We start from the raw sequence: 18,075 nt of genomic DNA on the forward strand, positions 1-18,075 counted from the left end.
TCTCTTGCCAATGTATTTTTGTAAGGCTTGTGAATAAATTATTTTTAACAAAACTGGAGCAACTGGCCAAACAATAGCTATCTCTCCTTCCTGGGTTGAAGAGCCAGGAGCTGCTGGTCTGAGAACGGGTCGTCTGTGATAGTTTCTCATCAAGGTAATAGCACCATCTGCAGGTCAAGTTACTAAGGCCAGTGAGAAGGGACTGCCCCGTCAGGGCCAGCAAAGCTTGGGCTCTTCCTCCCACCCAGGGCAGTTTGCTCAGCATCTCAGGATCGTGGGTTCCACCTCTGGGACAGTCGAGCAAGTCCACCCTGTCTGCCCTAAAGACCAAAGCACTCACACATGCACACACACCCATAAACACACAACTTACCCAGGAGCAGTGACTGATCGGCCCTTCCCTGGCTTGCCCTGTGCAGATATGACGGCTTACTGCCTGTGCAGCTGGGCAACTCTCGGGAACACCTGAGGAACTCTTGGGAATGGGCAGGCAGAAGTGACAGAAACAGTGGAGCTAGAAGACTACTTTCGTAGCCTAGTGAGAGGTAGAGCTTGCTAAAGGAGGTGACAGATAAAGTCATCCTGATGACGGATGGCATGGTTGAGAATGCTGGAAGGAGAAGGTGGGGACTTTCCAAGCCACGGAGAGCACTAAGAAAAGCCAGAGAGAACAGAAAACAGTTGGGCCTCCGGTATGGTTTTCCCTGGGTCTCTTAACTTCAGTTACTCTAGGAATTAGACAGCTACACCTCTGCTTAGAACCACACTATTGGGTGGGGTGCAGTGGTGCACGCTTTATCCCAGCACTCAGGAGGCAGAGGAAGGCAGATCTCTCTGAGTTCAAGGTAATCCTGGTCTGTAGAGGGACTTCCAGGACATCCAGAGCTAAAACAGAGGAACTCTGCCTTGAAAAACCACCAAAACAAAACAACAAACAAAACCCACAAAACTGAGCCGGACGTGGTGGCGCACGCCTTTAATCCCAGCACTCGGGAGGCAGAGGCAGGCGGATCGCTGTGAGTTCGAGGTCAGCCTGGTCTACAAAGTGAGTCCAGGATGGCCAAGGCTACACAGAGAAACCCTGTCTCGGGGGGGAAAAAAAAACCCACAAAACTGTGACAATACAGATTCCCCTCCATCCCTGGTCCCCACACTTGAACTACTGGTTATACCAAGGCTTTCCAGATTAGAAGGCCCCATCAACATTATAGGCAACTAATTGGCCCTGACAACCAAAATATTACTGACGGTCCCCAAAACAGACAAACATGAAATCAAATCTCTGGATTCTGGCCAGGCATGGTGGTGCATGCCTTTAATCCCTGCCTCTGCCTCCCTAGTGCTGGAATTAAAGGTGTGTGCCACCACTACCCTTCGAGTGTGTGGATGCACGAGTGTGGAGGTCAGAAAACAACTTGCAGGAGTATTTTTTCTCACCGTGAGGGTTCTGAAGATAGAGCTCAGGTCCTCAGCCTTGGTGGCTAGCGCCATCATCTGCTGAGCCATTTCGCTGACCCTGCACCCATGTTTTTGAAATCACTTCTCTAAAACCACTGAACTGTACCGTAAACGTACACTTTTTTTTTTCGAGACAGGGTTTCTCTGTGTAGCCTTGGCTGTCCTGGACTCACTTTGTAGACCAGGCTGGCCTTGAACTCAGTAATCCGCCTGCCTCTGCCTCCCAAGTGCTGGGATTAAAGGCGTGCGCCACCACGGCCCGGCATACATATTTTTAAAAATGTACATTATACAACAAAAAGCAAGCTCCTCGGGGACAGCACAGTCGGAGGGTCAGGAGGACAACTGGCCCGGCACAAAAGCCCAGACAGAGCCTGCGAACACACGGATGATGTGGCCCTTGCTCCAGCACATCCATATGTTTTTCGGGACTCTGCTTAGAACCCAAGCGTCCATGGTTCGGAGGGCGACAAGAATTGGACCAAAGACAACAGCTCTTTCTGCCTCTGTTTTCCTCCTAGCAACCAGATAGCCTAGCTTCTAATTGGCTGGGAAGCGCGCGGCGATTCGTTCCAGACCAGGCTGGCTTTCCATTGGTCCCCTCCTCTCGGGCGCGGACCCGCCCCTTTCTCCGAGCTCCTTCGGGATCGGCTAGCGACCTCAACTAGACTCTCGTCGCCATTGGCTGAGGCCTGAGATCGTAGTCCCGCCCCCGCTCCTTTCGGCGTTCCAATTGGTGGAGCTGGCCCGTGGCCGCGGAGGGAGAGCAACGCGGATCTGCGAGAGCAGCCAGCCGGCTGCATGGCGCGCTGCGAGCGGCTGCGCGGCGCGGCCCTGCGCGACGTGCTGGGCCAGGCGCAGGGTGTCTTGTTCGACTGCGACGGGGTGCTGTGGAACGGCGAGCGCACCGTGCCAGGAGCCCCCGAGCTGCTGCAGCGGCTGGCGCGGGCGGGCAAGGCCACGCTGTTCGTGAGCAACAACAGCCGGCGCGCGCGGCCGGAGCTGGCGCTGCGCTTCACCCGCCTGGGCTTCTCGGGGCTGCGAGCTGAGCAGCTCTTTAGCTCCGCGCTGTGTGCCGCGCGTCTGCTGCGCCAGCGTCTGCCTGGGCCGCCCGAGGCATCGGGCAGCGTGTTCGTGCTGGGCGGCGAGGGGCTGTGCGCCGAGCTGCGTGCGGCGGGGCTTCGCCTGGCGGGGGACCCCGGTGATGACCCGCGCGTGCGCGCCGTGCTCGTGGGCTACGACGAGCACTTTTCCTTCGCTAGGTTGAGCGAGGCGTGCGCGCACCTGCGCGACCCCGACTGCTTGCTGGTGGCTACCGATCGCGACCCTTGGCACCCGCTCAGCGACGGCAGCCGGACCCCCGGTGAGCGCGGGACTGGGCTTGGGGACTTGTGCAGGTCCCCGACGCGCATCTCGTACTTCCTGCAGCTGTCGTCTGTGGGGCCGAGGACCCGTTTGACAGACGAGCCTGCTGAGGCTCATTGTGGCTCAGGCAATTGCAGGTGGGATCCAGGTTTGGATCTGACCTCCCGAGCTTTTGTCATTGGCCCCACCCACTTTGCTTGTGGGCTTGTAGAAGCGGTCTGGATGGATGATGCAGGTGGAGCGCTGGATCCACACATTCAGAGTCAGGATGGAGACCGGAGGGTAGTGAAGTTTGGCCTCCATTCCAGTTCTGGCCCACCTGGTTAACCCTGTGAGTTACATAACCTCGGAGCATCCCTGAGTGCGAGTGTAGCTCTTCACCATGCCAGTCATCCTAGGGCTCCTGGCCGGAGGAACCGGTAACCAGCTTTCCAGTTTGTTCATAGCTTTCAGAAGCCCTGTAATGCTGCCCTTATTTTCGCCCATTTCTCCGTTCAAGAAATTGAGGCTCAGAGAGGGGAAGTGAGCTGCCAGCGAACACTATGAGCATAGAGTTGGGGAACCTGAACTAGGCAGCAGCAACAAACGCTGGAATGACTCTAGAAGTGGAGGCAGCCGGCTGTGGTGGCGCACGCCTTTAATCCCAGCACTCAGGAGGCGGAGGCAGGTGGATCTCTGAGTTTGAGGCCAACCTGGTCTACAAAGTGAGTCGAGGATAGCCAGGGCTACACAGAGAAACCCTGTCTCCAAAAAAATTAAAAATAAATAAATAAATAAATAGAAAGAAAGAAAGAAAGAAAAGAAGTGGAGGCCACAGAGACGGTCAGGTAGTAAGAAATGCATTTGGACAGGTTTGGTTCCTCAGGACGTGGCCTGGGCATATCTCTGCCACTCCACTCTGCTAGCCTTTAGCCCAGATAGTCCTTGATACCAAATCCTGGGAGAGAGTGGGGTTCTGCAGAATGGTACTGCAGGAAGTGAGGTCACGGGTTGATGATGGGCAGTGAGGCAGATGCATGCAAAGAGGACCTGGGAAGCCTTGGGGGGCGGGGGAGGCATGTTGCAGGATGGGGTGAAAGTGAACAAGGAGGGGCTGGGGATTTAGCTCAAGGCCCTGGGTTCCGTCCTCAGCTCTGGGAGGAAGGGAAAAAAAAAAAGTGAACAAGGAGATACTGGCATACTATCAGGATGGTGTAGCCTAAAAGGAAGCAATTGTCTGGGCCTTTGCTGCCCTACTTGCCACCTCCCATGAGGCTCCTCATTGATCTAGAAGAGAGGTCACAGCCACAGCATCCTCCCCCCCCAATCCCATCCCCCAACCCCCAGTGCTGCTACATGTCTGATTCCCTGCAGAGCTTGGGTCGAGGCTGTGGGGCAAGGGTTTCTCCATGCTCTGTGAGGTGTGGGTGAGGAGCTTTGGAGAGGCAGGACGTATGCCTAGGCCTCTGCAGGGAACTCTTCCTGGCTTCTCCAACGCACCCAACCTGCCAGTCATTCCTACTGCCTGGAGAGGGAGACAGAGCTTTGACAGACACAGGCTTGGAGCCACATTTGTGAGTGATACAGCTTCCAGTGGTGTGAAGCTATTGAAAAAAGAAAAACAAAAAAATGCCCAGGAGCAGGAGGAGGTAGGCAAACAAAATTAATGAAGGCCCCCATTATGCATCACATCTGAAATTATGTGAACCCACCCCAGCCCCCAATTTTCCCTCTTCATCACAGGCCTACAAAATTGTGTGTGTGTTTGTCATGGGGCAGCCACTAGACCTGGCAATTAGAAATGGCCACCCCTGTAGTAGGAATATGCCGTTACACACAGCAGCCTTGAGTCAGGTGTTCTAATGAGCTCCCCTGCTGGGATGCTTGCTGCCCAGCCATTGTGTGCACTGTTGAGAGAGCCTGCTAAACTCAGCTGGATGACTGACATGACACATGGGGCCCAATGGGAACCAGCTCTGTCAGGGGAGCTGGGGGCAATCACATCTCAGCCTTAGCCTGTCTCCCAAGTGCTGGGATTAAGGTATGACCTCCCCCCTCCCTCCCCCACCAGTGAGATCAGTGGCCTTGAACTCCTTACCCTCCTGCCTCAACCTCCTGAGTGCTGGGAATATAGGCAATATGCCTCCCACACCCAGCTTGGGCCCATTCTTGCACTGAGGAAAAAAACAAAACATTTTAGGGTGATTCGGTGGAGTCTGTTGCCCTAGAAGGAACGTCTAACCAGGGACATGGGTGGTTCTTCACTTCCCATGAGCAAACAGGGCTGGAATCTGGTTTGGTGACACAACACATGCTAAGGATGGCCTTGAACCTGGGCTCCCTCTTTGATGGTTGGTTTGGTGTGGGTTTTTTTTTTTTTTTTGCTGTTTTTCAAGACAAGGTTTCTCTGTAATCCTGTCTGTCCTGGAACTCTCTCTGTGGACCAGGCTAGCCTTGGAACTCACTGAGATCCACCTGGCTCTGCCTTCCGAGTGCTGGGATTAAAGGTGTGTGCCTGCCTTTGGGCAGGCTTCTTAATGCCACAGAAGCTCAGCTTTCTCCTCTGTGAAGTGGGCTTTGAGGGGTACACCAAGTAAATGAATGGTGGTGCACACCTATAACCCCAGCACTCAGGAGGCAGAGGCAGGCAGATCACTGAGTTCAAGGCCCGCCTGGTCTACAAAGCAAGTCCAGGTGGTACTTCTTTTCATTTAGTTGTAGATGTTGGTGTAAAGGCAGAATGTTCTGGCACAAAGACATGCCTGTGGGCAGGAAGACTCAGTGTGTAGCAGGATGGTGTTGGCTGGGAGGCAGCACCCAAACAGACCTCCTGTTAGACTTGGGCCTCTTCCCCAGCTGTGCTTACTTCCATGGTCACTGGCCACAGACATCTTCAAGCGTGGAGCTTTTTGTCCCCGGCTGAAATTTTCTCTCGGGGATCCTTTTGCCTGCCAGGCTGACTGGGTCAGAGGTGTAGACATTTCTGTCTCTTGCTGCTGTGCCAATTTTCCATGGCACGAGCGTGGCTTCTTGGAGCAACACCCACCATTGCTGTCTTAAGTGCTTTTCCATTTGCAGAGGGCCTCCCTGGTGAGGCCTACAGCATCCCTTCAGGAAAAGTGTTACAACAGTTCAGAGAAAGTCAGAGAGGCCAAAGGGCCTACAGGACACTTGGGAAGGGACTGCCGTTGCTACCTTCATTTTAGACTGAGAAACTAAAGCAAAGAGTGTGCCCAGAGCAATGGTGATAGATTGTGAATTCAGGTGTATGGCACAGGCAGTGCCCAGCTGCTGTCCTCCTGCTCACCGAGTGCCCCCTCCCCACAGGTACCGGCAGCCTGGCTGCCGCAGTGGAGACAGCTTCAGGACGCCAGGCCCTGGTGGTGGGCAAGCCCAGCCCCTACATGTTCCAGTGCATCACTGAAGACTTCAGTGTGGACCCCGCCCGCACGCTGATGGTGGGTGACCGCCTGGAGACCGACATCCTCTTTGGCCACCGCTGTGGCATGACCACCGTGCTCACACTCACAGGCGTCTCGTGCCTCGAAGAAGCCCAGGCTTACCTGGCGGCTGGCCAGCATGAGCTCGTGCCTCACTACTACGTGGAGAGCATTGCAGACTTGATGGAGGGGCTGGAGGACTGAGGCCCTACATAGATGGAGGCTACAGGCTGTGAGTCACATTCGGCACCATGAGCTCCCTGGCACGGGTATCTGTACCCCAGTGAAGGGAGGCTGAGATCCAGGAAGGTTTGTGGGCCCTCACACCCCTCCCAGCAGTGGCTGGACACTCTGCTCTTCAGAAACTGAACCCCCATATTTTGAAGGTTCATCCTGGCCCGACCCCACCAGGTGGCCTTATTTCCTGCCCTGTCACCTCCCCTCCTTGAACTATATATGAGTCCTGAAGCCAAATGAAGATTTTTGTTTGTTATTTTCCCAACCCTGAGTTCTAAGTTCATCCCCTTCTGGGACCTCTGTCCCCTGATGTTGACCAATCAGAGGTCTAGAGAACTCCAGCCCATTCCTGGCCTAAACAGGCCTATGGGAGAAAGGACAGCTACTGGTAGTGACTGGTATGTTAGGGTCTCACAGTGGGCCCTTGTGGACCAAGCAGGAACTCAAGAAACGCCTTGCATATCTTGGGGCCCCCGTCACAAGGCCAAGTGACACTGATTTCTGTATGTCCACCAGGACAACACTTAATAATGACCCACTGGCTTCTTAGATCCCAAATAGAAAGGTCTACAAGAGACAGTGGCCTCCTCAGCCATCCTGGCTTGACTGGATCAGCCGAGGGACCAGGTCCTAGCAGGGCAGGGTGATGAAGGCCTGTACCTCTCTAGCACTTGGGAGGCTAAGGCAAGAGGATTGCTGTGAGTTTAGTGATCTGGGTTGCAGAGTGAGACCTCATCTCAGAAAGACAAAGGGCCAACTTCAAAGTCACACTCCCCCCCACACACACACACAGATCAGTGGGCCCCTCTGTGGCCCTGGGGTGGTACACAGAGGCTCCCACTCCCACCATAGTACCGTTCAGTGTTGTTGGTTTCCACAGCTTAGACGCCGCCCCCGCCTGCCGTTGGTGTTTGCTGTGCCACCTCTTTACCCGCTCATTCCCAGCTATTTATTTGTTTGTTTATTTATTGTGTGCCAGTGTAGGTGGGGGCAGGGCAGGACCTTCCCACCACCTCCACCCCTGTTGTAACCGGTCCTTGAACTTAATAAAATGTGAGTGGGAGTGTCTGTGCGCCCAGGTCTGTGGGATGGGCGTCCTGCCTGAGCCTGCCTCCCTGAAGTACCACCCCCACCCCCCACTTCTGTGTTCTCAGCACAAATGAACTTCAACAGTTGAATGTGTAGCATCTCTGAGGTCTCATGTGTCAATATGTTTCAGTCCCAGTGTTGAGCCGGGCATGATGGCACACACCTTTAATACCAGCACACAGGAGGCAGAAGCCAGTGGATCTACAGAGCAAGTTCCAGAAAAGTCAGGTAGTTACACACAAAAAAACCCCACTAAATTGGGGGGAAACAAACAAAAAACAAAAAAAACCTCCCCTGTTGGGCCAGGGGAGTTAGTTGAAAGCACTGACTGCTCTTCCAGAGGACCCAGGTAGTACCACATGGCAGCCTACAACTGTAACTCCAAGATCTGATAGACATAACATGCAGGCAAAACACCAGTGCACATAACATAAGAATACATTTTTAAAAAGCCAAGTGTGGTGGCATGCACTTGGTTTTGTTTTGTTTTGTTTTTTTGAGACAGGGTTTCTCTGTGTAGCCTTGACTATCCCGGACTCACTTTGTAGACCAGGCTGGCCTTGAACTCACAGCAATCCACCTGTCACTGCCTCCCGAGTGCTGGGATTAAAGGAGTAGGCCACCACGCCCAGCTTGGCATGCACTTGTAATCCCAACACCGGGGAGGTAAAAACAAAGTGGATGGCTCTGTATAGTTGTGCACCATAGCATTCATGGAGGCAGAAGTAGGCTGACCTCTATGAGTTCAAGGCCAACGTAGTTTATAGGACAGCCAGGGCTACACAGAGAAACCCTGTCTGGAAAAACCAAAAAAGAAAAGCAACAAAGTGGCTGTTGCTGGAGGGGTGACATTGAGGGTCTCTGGCCTCCACAACACAGGCATACCCACAATAACCCAGGACTTACATTACTCTTAGGAAATAGCAGATATGTGACACTGAAAGCAAGGATGTAGCTCAGTGGTATATCAAATGCCTCCTATGCCTCGGGTACCAGCACCATAAAGAAAGAGATGAAGCCGGGCGTGGTGGCACACGCCTTTAATCCCAGCACTCGGGAGGCAGAGGTAGGCAGATCGCTGTGAGTTCGAGGCCAGCCTGGTCTACAAAGTGAGTCTAGGATGGCCAAGGCTACACAGAGAAACCCTGTCTCGAAAAACCAAAATAAATAAATAATTAAAATTAAAAAAGAAAGAGATGAAAGCCAGGCATGGTGGCACATGCCTTTAATCCCAGCACTCGGGAGGCAGGGGTAGGCAGATCTCTGTAAGTTTGATGCCAGCCTGGTCTACAGAGTCAAGGACAGCCAGGGCTATTACAGAAACCCTGTCAGCGGGGATGGGGGTGGGCAGGCCAAGGCGAGAAAGAAATGTGATGACCAGGGCAAACAGCTTATCTTTGCTTTGAACTGGACAGAGACATTTGCCTAAAAGGCTGCAGCCCTCTGGAGATACGGGATGGCTCCCCACCCTCAGACCATCTCACCATCCCCCTCCTTAACTTTTGGATAATGTAGCATTATGCATTCCTTAAAAATCTCTCAGGCTGCAATTTCGTTGAAGGATGACTCATTCCTGCCTCCCTCTCCTGGCTCCAAAACCTTCAACCCTCTATCACTGCAATTTATCAGAAGAGATGCTGTGAATCCACAATCCATTTGCTTCTCTGTCTACCGTGCATGATACATTTCACACCTCACATGACACCAGCATTCCTCAGGGCAGGATCTAGAGCTTTCTTCATCCTTCAATGCAGAGTGCAGGATCTTGTCTTGGAAAACAAAACCACCACTGTAGTGATGGCCCAATCAAGAGCACAGACTGCCCTTGCCCACACATTGGCAGCTCACACCATCTGTAACTCCAGCTCCCAAGGGTTCTGACACCGTGTTCTGGCTTCTCTGACAAACACATGAAAACAAAACAAAACGCCTAGGCATTGGTGGTGCATGCCTTTGATCCCAGCACTCAGGCAGAGGCAGGTGGATCTTGAGTTCAGTTCAAGACCAACGTAGACTATAGAGCGAGTTCCAGGACAGCCAGGGCTATACAGGAAAAAAAAAAAACAACAACAAAAAAAAAACCAACTTCATCTTTGAAGCTAGATAAAGCCCCAAGGCTTGAACTTTATACTTTTGTTTACATACAGCTCAGAGGACAATTAAGACTGGTCCTTGGAGCCAGGCGTGGTGGCGCACGCCTTTAATCCCAGCACTCGGGAGGCAGAGGCAGGCGGATCGCTGTGAGTTCGAGGGCAGCCTGGACTACAAAGTGAGTCCAGGACAGTCAAGGCTACACAGAGAAACCCTGTCTCAAAAAACTAAAAATTAAAAAGAAAATTTAAAAATCCATTTAATTTGAATACAGTAAACAGTAATTTCAGCATTGCACCCTGGCACACCGGGGCATGCCTGTGATCCCAGCAGTTGGTGAGGCAGAGGCAGGTGATCTCTGGGAGTTCAAGGCCAGCCTGGTCTACAAAATGAGTCCAGGACAGCCGGGCTAGACAGAGAAACCCTTGAAAAACCAAACAAAATATTCAGCATTGTTTTTGCAGTAATGTTGACGTTTATATGTGTGCATGATGTATGTGCCTGGTGCCCATGGAGGTGAGACAAAGGTACTGGACTCCCTGAAACGAGTTACAGGCAGTTGTGAGCCACCAAGTGGGTGCTTGGGGATGTCTATGCTGATGTTTCCAGAATTAACTAGAGAAGGAAAGCCAACTCTTGAATGTGGGCAGCAGCATTCCACAGGCTGGGGACCAGACTGAAAAAAGGAGAGAGAGAGAGAGGGATGGAGGGAGGAAGGAAGAGGGAGAGAGGGGGGGGGGCTGAGCCCAGCATTCTCTTTGTGCTCGCTGAGGGCAAACACAAAGTGGCCTCTCGCTTCTGCGGTTGAGAGTTCCGAACACCAAAATGCAAAGAGAAATATGAACGGGGACTACTGTGTTCACAAGGTTTCAGAGCGGGGTGCAGACTCCACCAGGAACTGGCTAGAGGCCGTTTGTGTTGTATGCTAGTCAAGAACTTAGCTGCGGTCTGCCAGATGTCCTGAAAAGTTGAATGATGCTGAAGTCAAAAGCAACAGACTAAGTAAGCCGTTTAGAATTTCCAAGACAGCACAGCATCCAAGCTGGGGCATGGTTGTTGCTCACTGTTCTTAGAGCTACAAGTGAGAAAGGGCCAGAAAACTGTGGAGAATCAGGGTACAGAGAAAATAGTTACAATAGATAAAGAGATTAGTGCTGTGACAGAGAAGCTGTGCCTGGGGCAAGAGGAAAGATCCCTCCAGAGGCCGACTGCACCCGCTGAAGGCTCAAGTTGTGACAATGCAGTGTTGAAAGCCTCTGAACTGAGACTGCTGGAGGGACCCCTCGCTCAGACACCACCCCTAGGGAAGGGTGTCCTAGGCCCACCCACCAGGGCACACAGAACACACTACACCTGTGGTAAAGGGGTCAATTTGGCAGCATCTGCATGGTTTTCAAGCATGCAAACTGCAAGTTACAGGTCATGGAGGTTCCAGAAAACTGCCAGGCCAGGCAATGGTTAGAGTCGGGGCAAGGAGGCCCTAAGAGGCCATTATTACTTTCGTGTGTATTTGTGTGTGTGTGTGTGTGTGTGTAATAATTTTTTATTTTTACTTTTTGTGCATTGGTGTTTTGCCTGTGTGTATGTCTGTGTGAAAGTGTCAGATCTTGGAGTTAGGGACAGTTGTGAGCTGCCTTGTGGGTGTTGGGAATTGAACCTGGATCCTCTGGAAGAGCAGTCAGTGCTCTTAACCACTGAGCCATCTCTCCAACCCCGAAGGCATTATTACTTGAAACTATGAAAGTTAACCAGGACTGTGAGACGTCTGCTGAGGAAAGCTCATGGCATGGACATGGTAGAGCCAGCCCAAAAGACAGGCTACATGTAAATTGGAATGGGTAGAACTACTAAAGGATGTTAGAGCCCAGATGATGCCACAAGAGTCCCAGATGCCAGACAGGAAGCTGCAGGGTTTGGTATTTCCTCTGATGGCTTTTCAGTCTTGTTACTGATCTCAGTCTTCCCTTTGGGGATAGGAATGTTTACCACTGTATACTAGAAAGAACTTGTTTTCTAAATTCTGTAAGACTTATTTTTATTTTTTGGTGTTTGAGACAGGGTTTCTCTGTGTAGCCTTGGCTGTCCTGGACTCCCTTTGAAGACCAGGCTGGCCTGGAACTCACAGTGATCTGCCTGCCTCTGCCACCCAAGTGCTGGGATTAAAGGCATGCACCACCACACCTGGCCAAAAAAAAAAAAAAAAAAAAAAAAAAGATTTGTTTATTATGTATACAGCACTCTGCCTGCATGTGTGCCTGCAGGCCAGAAGAGGGCACCAGATCTCATTATAGATGGTTATAAGCCACCATGTGATTGCTAGGAATTGAACTCAAGACCTTTGGAAGAACAGTCAGTGCCCTTAACCTCTGAGCCATCTTTCCAGTCTCTCAGAAAAAAAAAAAAAAAAAAAATTAGTTTCTTTCAGCAAAAAATTTTAAAAGAGACAAATTTGAGAATTTGGGGCCAGAGGTGGAGTGTTGTGTATTAAAGTGAAGCATGTGGGTGTCAGGTTGACAAGAAATGGATTGTGGTGGATCATCCTCACTGTCACCTTGTCTGGGCTTAAAAGCACCCAGGAGACACATCTCTGGGCATCTCTGTGAGCATGTTTGCAGAGAAGTCCAACTGATAAAGCAAGTCCCATCCTGAGAGTGGGTGACACCATCCCATGAGCTGGGAAAAAAAGAAGAAAATGAGATGAAAGCCATTATTCATCTCTCTCCTCTTCCTGAATGCACACACAATGTGACCAGCTGTCCTACACACCTGCCACTACGCCCTTCCTGACATGAGGGACTGTGTACCCTTGAACCGTGAGCCAGAACAAGCCCTTCCTCCCTTACGTTGCTTTTGTTGGGTGTTTTGTCAGCGCTGTGAGATAAGTTAACTGATCCAATACAAATTTCAAAGTAATAAAGCATATAAAGGGCTGAGGCCTGAGCCCTGGAGGTTGGAGCCTGTGATCAGAAGAGGACAGACCCTGGATGGGAAATGAACTGGATGAGAAAGGTGGCTCCCTGGAAATGTGGGACAGTGGGCAGCAGCAAGGAGGTACAGTGGGGGAGGTAAAAAGGGGTACCAGTGCAAACTAGCAGAGGGTACCTGGAGTTGGGGCGGGGACACACACACACACACACACACACACACACACACACACACACACACACACACACTGCTTTCCTACCCTTCATGAATTAGCTTTCAAAGTCCAGGTACCCAGGCCCGTGCTGTTCTCCTCAGCCTCAGCTTCCTACAAGAGCACAGCCAAATGCCCTCCTTCCCTCTCCGGTTTCCACATCCTTAAACTGCACCATAAAATGTGGGGGAGCAGGTCCGGCATGCCATCCCTGGGGTCCCTCCCTGCTCTGACTTCAAGGACTCAGTGTTGGGGCCAGCATGGTGGATGCTGGGGATGGTACCCATGTGTTCCATGGCTCGCTGCCAGTGCTGGCTGTAGTTGGTACAGAGTGTCAGGGCTGGGTAGGAGCTGGAGGGCCAGGAAGAGCCTTGCTGGCTGGGACCTGTATGGACAAGCTAAGCCAAGATCCAAGGGCTAGGCTGCAGGTCAGAATTCCAGAAGACTCTGCTGGCTGCCACAGGACTTGAGCCTGAGGAAGAATTCCCAGGACTGGGCTTTGGCCTTAGGGAATAAAGAGGGAGAAAACATTTTTAAACTCAATACCAGCGACCCTCAACTCAGCCAGAAATAATTGACATAATGAACTTTCCAGAACACTATTCAGAATAACCAAGGTCCTGGACTGCATCCCCCAAATCCTTGCCTGCCTCTGCTGCTCATCTGGCCTCTGCTTGGGATTTGGCCATAGCTGCTATTCCCTCGGCAGAGGCTCACCAGGTAGGCAGACACTACGGAGAGATGATATGCTCAAATGAGATAGGCTATGAAAGCAAGGCGCCGGGCACTGAGCCTGACAGATAAGTGGGTGCCACCACCAGGAGAAACACACAGAAGGGACTTTCATCTCTTCCTGCCCTGCCTTAAAAACCATAGTGCCTGTTACAGGGAAGATTAGCGTCGGGCAACTCCCATAAGTACTACAGCTCAGGTGGGAAAGGACCAGGAGAGGGTCTGCCAGACACCAAAGGAGGAGAAAGGTAACCTTAAAAGGGGGGACAAGGGGACTATAAAACCTGAGCTCAGCTAGGCATGGTGACTCACACCTGTTATCTTAAGCAGGACTGCTTCAACTTCCAGACCAGCCTCGGCTACAGATTAAGACTGTGTCAAAACAAAAACCCTCATGAGCTCCCTGGGGGTGGGGGAAAGGTCACCTATGAAGTGCCACAGGCGTTAGTCCTGGGCTACATTACCCTCAGGCAGGAAAGCAGGGCATAACAAATACCGTTGAAAATGGAGAGACTGAATAGTAGGGTTAGAGGCAGAGCCTGAGTCAGGAGACTGGCTCTCATACCACATTCCTCCATGGCCAGCCTGGGCCGCCAGCACCTACAGAGGAGTGTCCTCCTACCTCAGACACTTCCTGGCGCAGGTCTCCTACCTAGGCAGGTCATGACCCGGCAGGGAGGGAGAGACAGCTCTGGGAGCCCTGAGCAACCAGAGCCTGAGTTGACCTAGTAACTGCCTGCCTCACCTCTGCTCCGCTACCTGGAACTCTGCCTCATGTGGTGCCTGTACCTGATGTAGCAAAGGAGCACGTATAAGGAAAGGTAGGGACACTGGGCAGGGTCCTGACAGTCCCTCCCTGTGGCCAAAGTCTGGGGAACCCCCCGCCCAGGGAAGAGTGAAGAGAGGTTAGTTTCCTTGGGGCTGCTTGAGGCTGGGGATGGAGATGGGGCAGCCCAGCCTCACTCCACTTCTGATAGCATCTCCCTGTGCCCTACAGGCTTGCTTCCCTCTCCGCCCATCCGAATCTGGAAGAAGGAGCTAGTGATGAGCCTCGGAGGGGAAGGCTAGATAGGGGAAGGACCGCTGGCCAGGCCTCCAGATGGGACTCAGGATTTCATAGCTTCATTCCCTCTTCCAAGATGGCGGTTTCAGGAAGGAGAATAGCAACATGGACTCCCCATTGCCCTCTCCACCTGATGCCCCAGTTTGAGCTGAACACTCTAACTAAGCAGGGATTTTAGGGTAGGAAGGGGGCTCTGGCAGCCAACACGAGGGACGTGGCCTCTGCACCCATTAAACAGATAAGCAGTTGGTGGAATGCTTGCTTAGCAAGCACAAAGGCCTGGTTCAGTCCCAAACAAGACATAGACCAGGCATGATGATGTCTCAGGCCTCAAATTCCAGTACTTGAGAGGCAGGACCTGGAGGATCAGAGGTTCAAGGTCATCCTTGGCATAGCAAGTTCAAGGCCAGGCTGTACTGCATGAGACTGTAGTCTCGAAAGAGTCTGTAAAAAAACACAAAAGGGAGCGGGCGTGGTGGTACATGCCTTTAATCCCAAAATTTGGGAGGCAGAGACAGGTGGATCACTGTTTGAGGCCAGCCTGGTTTACAAAGAGAGTCCAGGACAGCCAAGCCTACACAGAGAAACCCTGTCTCGGGGAAAAAACACAAAAACTAAAACTAAAACTAAAGACACAGAAGGATTTATTCAATGTGGACTCACCGGGAAGGGGAACAGATAAAGGGATCCAGTAACCCCAAGTCTGTTTTTGGGGTACTGATGTGTATTGGGCTTGGGGGGAAATTGTTGCTGTTTTAGCTGGATTTTTATTTTTTATTTTTTCAAGACAGAGTTTATCTGTATAGCCCTGGCTGTCTAGAACTTTGTTCTGTAGGCCAGGCTGGCCTCAAACTCACAGAGATCCACCTGCCTCTTTATCCCAAATGCTGGGATTAAAGGTATGCTCCACCACTGCCCCACCGCTACCTGTTAATTTTGCTGAGCCAGGGTTTCATGTAGCCAATGGTGGCCTCAAATTCCTAATGCTCCTGCCTCAGCTTCCCAAGTGCTGGCGTTACAGGCATGATCCACCATGCATTTTAAGTTTGAATATTGGAAGAATTGGGGCAGGCAGCAAGAGGTTTGCATACTTGAGCAGACAGGACCTGCAAGATGGCTCAAAGAAGTCCTGTTGCATGAGGGGACATGTGGGTTCTCAGGGGAGGGTCACTTCTCCTCCTCCTGGGTGTGCAGAGTCACCGCAGGAACACTTGCCCTCATGTGGGGAGGGGCTGTCCTGCAAGCCTTTGTTCTTTCCCCCCACCCTCACACACAGCATTTTTCTGTGTTAGCCTTGGCTGTCCTGGACTCACTTTGTAGACCAGGCTGGCCTTGAACTCACAGCGATCCACCTGCCTCTGCCTCCCGAGTGCTGGGATGGGATTAAAAGCATGCGCCACCACACCTAGCACCTTTGCTCTTTCTAGACTCTGTGGTGACTGCAAGTTTGAGACTGTGACTTTTCTCTGTGCCTTTGGCTTAGAGGGATGATGGGGTAGGTCAGGAAGGCAGAAGTCTGAGGCAAAGTAAAGGAGACAGATAAAAGATGAATACAGAGGGCAGGTTCATTTTGTTTGTTGGTTTGTCTGTCTTGTTTTGTTTTGTTTTTGTTTTCCGAGAGGGTTACTCTGTGTAGCCCTGGTTGTCCTGGAACTTATTTTGTAGACCAGGCTGGCCTCGAACTCACAGAGATCCACCTGCCTCTGCCTCCCGAGTGCTGGGGTTAAAGGCTTGCGCCACCACCGCCCTGGGCCCAGGCTCATCCTTTTAATGAACTTCTGGGCCACAGAAGGAATCCAGGCATTTTGGCAAGAGCAGCTTCAAAGTGCCTGTTTTACCACAGCGCTCCTCTCTGCTCAGGGAGCCTCCCTAAGTCTCACCTCACCCCCTGACTATCTGTAGCTCCCTCAGAATCCTCGGGTGAAGCAACACTGAAACTTTATCTGGCCCACAAGGCCCTTCATGATCCTCAATGGACATCTTCCTCCTACACACTAGGCGGCTTGTTCCAAGGCTTCTCATCTCAAAGATTATGGGTCCTTCAGGAGCCTGCATCCTATCCCAGGCTCCATCCCACCATAGTGGGGTCTATGCTTTCCCCAGAGCCAACAAGCTGTTCTTTCTTTCTTTCTTTCTTTCTTTCTTTCTTTCTGTTGTTGTTGTGTTTTGTTTTGTTTTGTTTTGGAGACAGGGTCTCTCTGTATTAGCCTTGGCTGTCCTGGACTCGCTTTGTAGACCAGGCTGGCCTCGAACTCACAGCGATCTGCCTGCCTCTGCCTCCTGAGTGCTGGGATTAAAAGCGTGTGCTACCATCACCTGGCAAGCTCTTCTTTCTTTCTTTTTTTTTTTTTTTTTAATATTTTTATTTAACTTTAATTTATGTGCATTGGTGTGAGGGTGTCAGATCTTAGAGTTACAGACAGTTGTGAGCTGCCATGTGGGTGCTGGGAATTGAACCCGGGACCTTTGGAAGAGCAGACAGTGCTCTTAACCACTGAGCATCTCTCCAGCCCCCCAAGCTCTTATTTCTTAATTCAGATCATGGTCAGATTATTTCCAAACTATGGATTCTGAGAGAGTAGGGGTGGAGGTGGGTTGGGGGGGTTGGGGGGGAAGAGACTGGGCAGGGCTTACCTTCGAACCCACCAGGCCAGCCCAGGGCTAGACACTTAGTAGGTGCTCAGGAAAAAAAATCTGCTAAATGAACGGGAAGGAATGGGCATGTCTGGTTTCCAAAAGTGAGAATGAGGCCAACAGTGCAGAGCTGGCACACCCTAGGCTGCCTCTAAGGCCTGTGTCTCAGGCACTGGGATGTCAGAGCCAGGGCACTTAGAACTCTCTGCAGGCCCTGCAGTGGGGTTAAGTCCAAGGTATGAGCCAAGGACACCAGCCTCAGGCCTGGCACCCGGCCCAGTCTTTCTTTAGCCCTAGTGAACAGCACTGAACTGTAGCCACAGCCTCTGCTTCCGGGGAAAGCCCGGGCGGGGCCTGTGCTTTGTGGTCCTCCTCAGCCCTCCGCAGAGGCCCACAGCCCGAGCCACACCCTGGCCTGCTAGGCGACAGCCTCTTCTAGTCCCGTCCCCCCTCCCCCCCCACCCCTTAAACCCTCACACACCCCCTACCCCCGCCTCACTCTAATTCTCTCCAGGCATAAGCCGCTCCCCCCCCCCTCCCGCCCCAGCTGCGCGGGGCCGCAGGGGCTCTCTGCCTGCTGGCCCCAGGCCCCTTCCCGCCAACTCTTGAGCCTAACTCATCCTTAAACTATTTTTCCACTGGCTTCCCCAATCTCTGCCACAGCACAAATCTTTTTTTAGTTGGAGGATGGAGAAGAATAAGAGGTGGCACTTGGACCCTGGGGGGAGGGACTTAGGAAGGGAGCTCTCCCCTCTGACTGGTCACCTCTGCTCTAAAAATTAATTTATATTCCATTGACTCCGCCTCTGGTGGCCCCCCATCCCTGGCCTGACACCCAATTGGCTGAGCTT

General features: G+C 52.0%; 1 protein-coding gene across 1 annotated transcript; it reads left to right on the forward strand.

Moving 5' to 3' along the window:
- Window positions 1–2,259: 2,259 nt before the first annotated feature.
- On the forward strand, window positions 2,260–7,359 carry Pdxp (pyridoxal phosphatase). Its single transcript, XM_051159944.1, has 2 exons — window positions 2,260–2,821; window positions 6,130–7,359. The coding sequence occupies exons 1-2, from the start codon at window positions 2,260–2,262 to the stop codon at window positions 6,444–6,446; spliced, it is 879 nt and encodes a 292-aa protein (XP_051015901.1). The 3' UTR covers window positions 6,447–7,359.
- Window positions 7,360–18,075: the final 10,716 nt, after the last annotated feature.

The sequence above is a fragment of the Acomys russatus genome, chromosome 17 (genome assembly GCF_903995435.1).
Source record: "Acomys russatus chromosome 17, mAcoRus1.1, whole genome shotgun sequence".
NCBI classification, from domain to species: Eukaryota; Metazoa; Chordata; class Mammalia; order Rodentia; family Muridae; genus Acomys; species Acomys russatus.

What these genes read in the sequence shown, in the direction of transcription:
- Pdxp (XM_051159944.1), top strand. Translation starts at nt 2,260, where the DNA reads ATGGCGCGCTGCGAGCGGCTGCGCGGCGCGGCCCTGCGCGACGTGCTG. An exon ending in CGACGGCAGCCGGACCCCCG is followed by an intron (nt 2,822 to 6,129) that starts GTGAGCGCGGGA and finishes CCCTCCCCACAG; the next exon opens with GTACCGGCAGCCTGGCTGCC.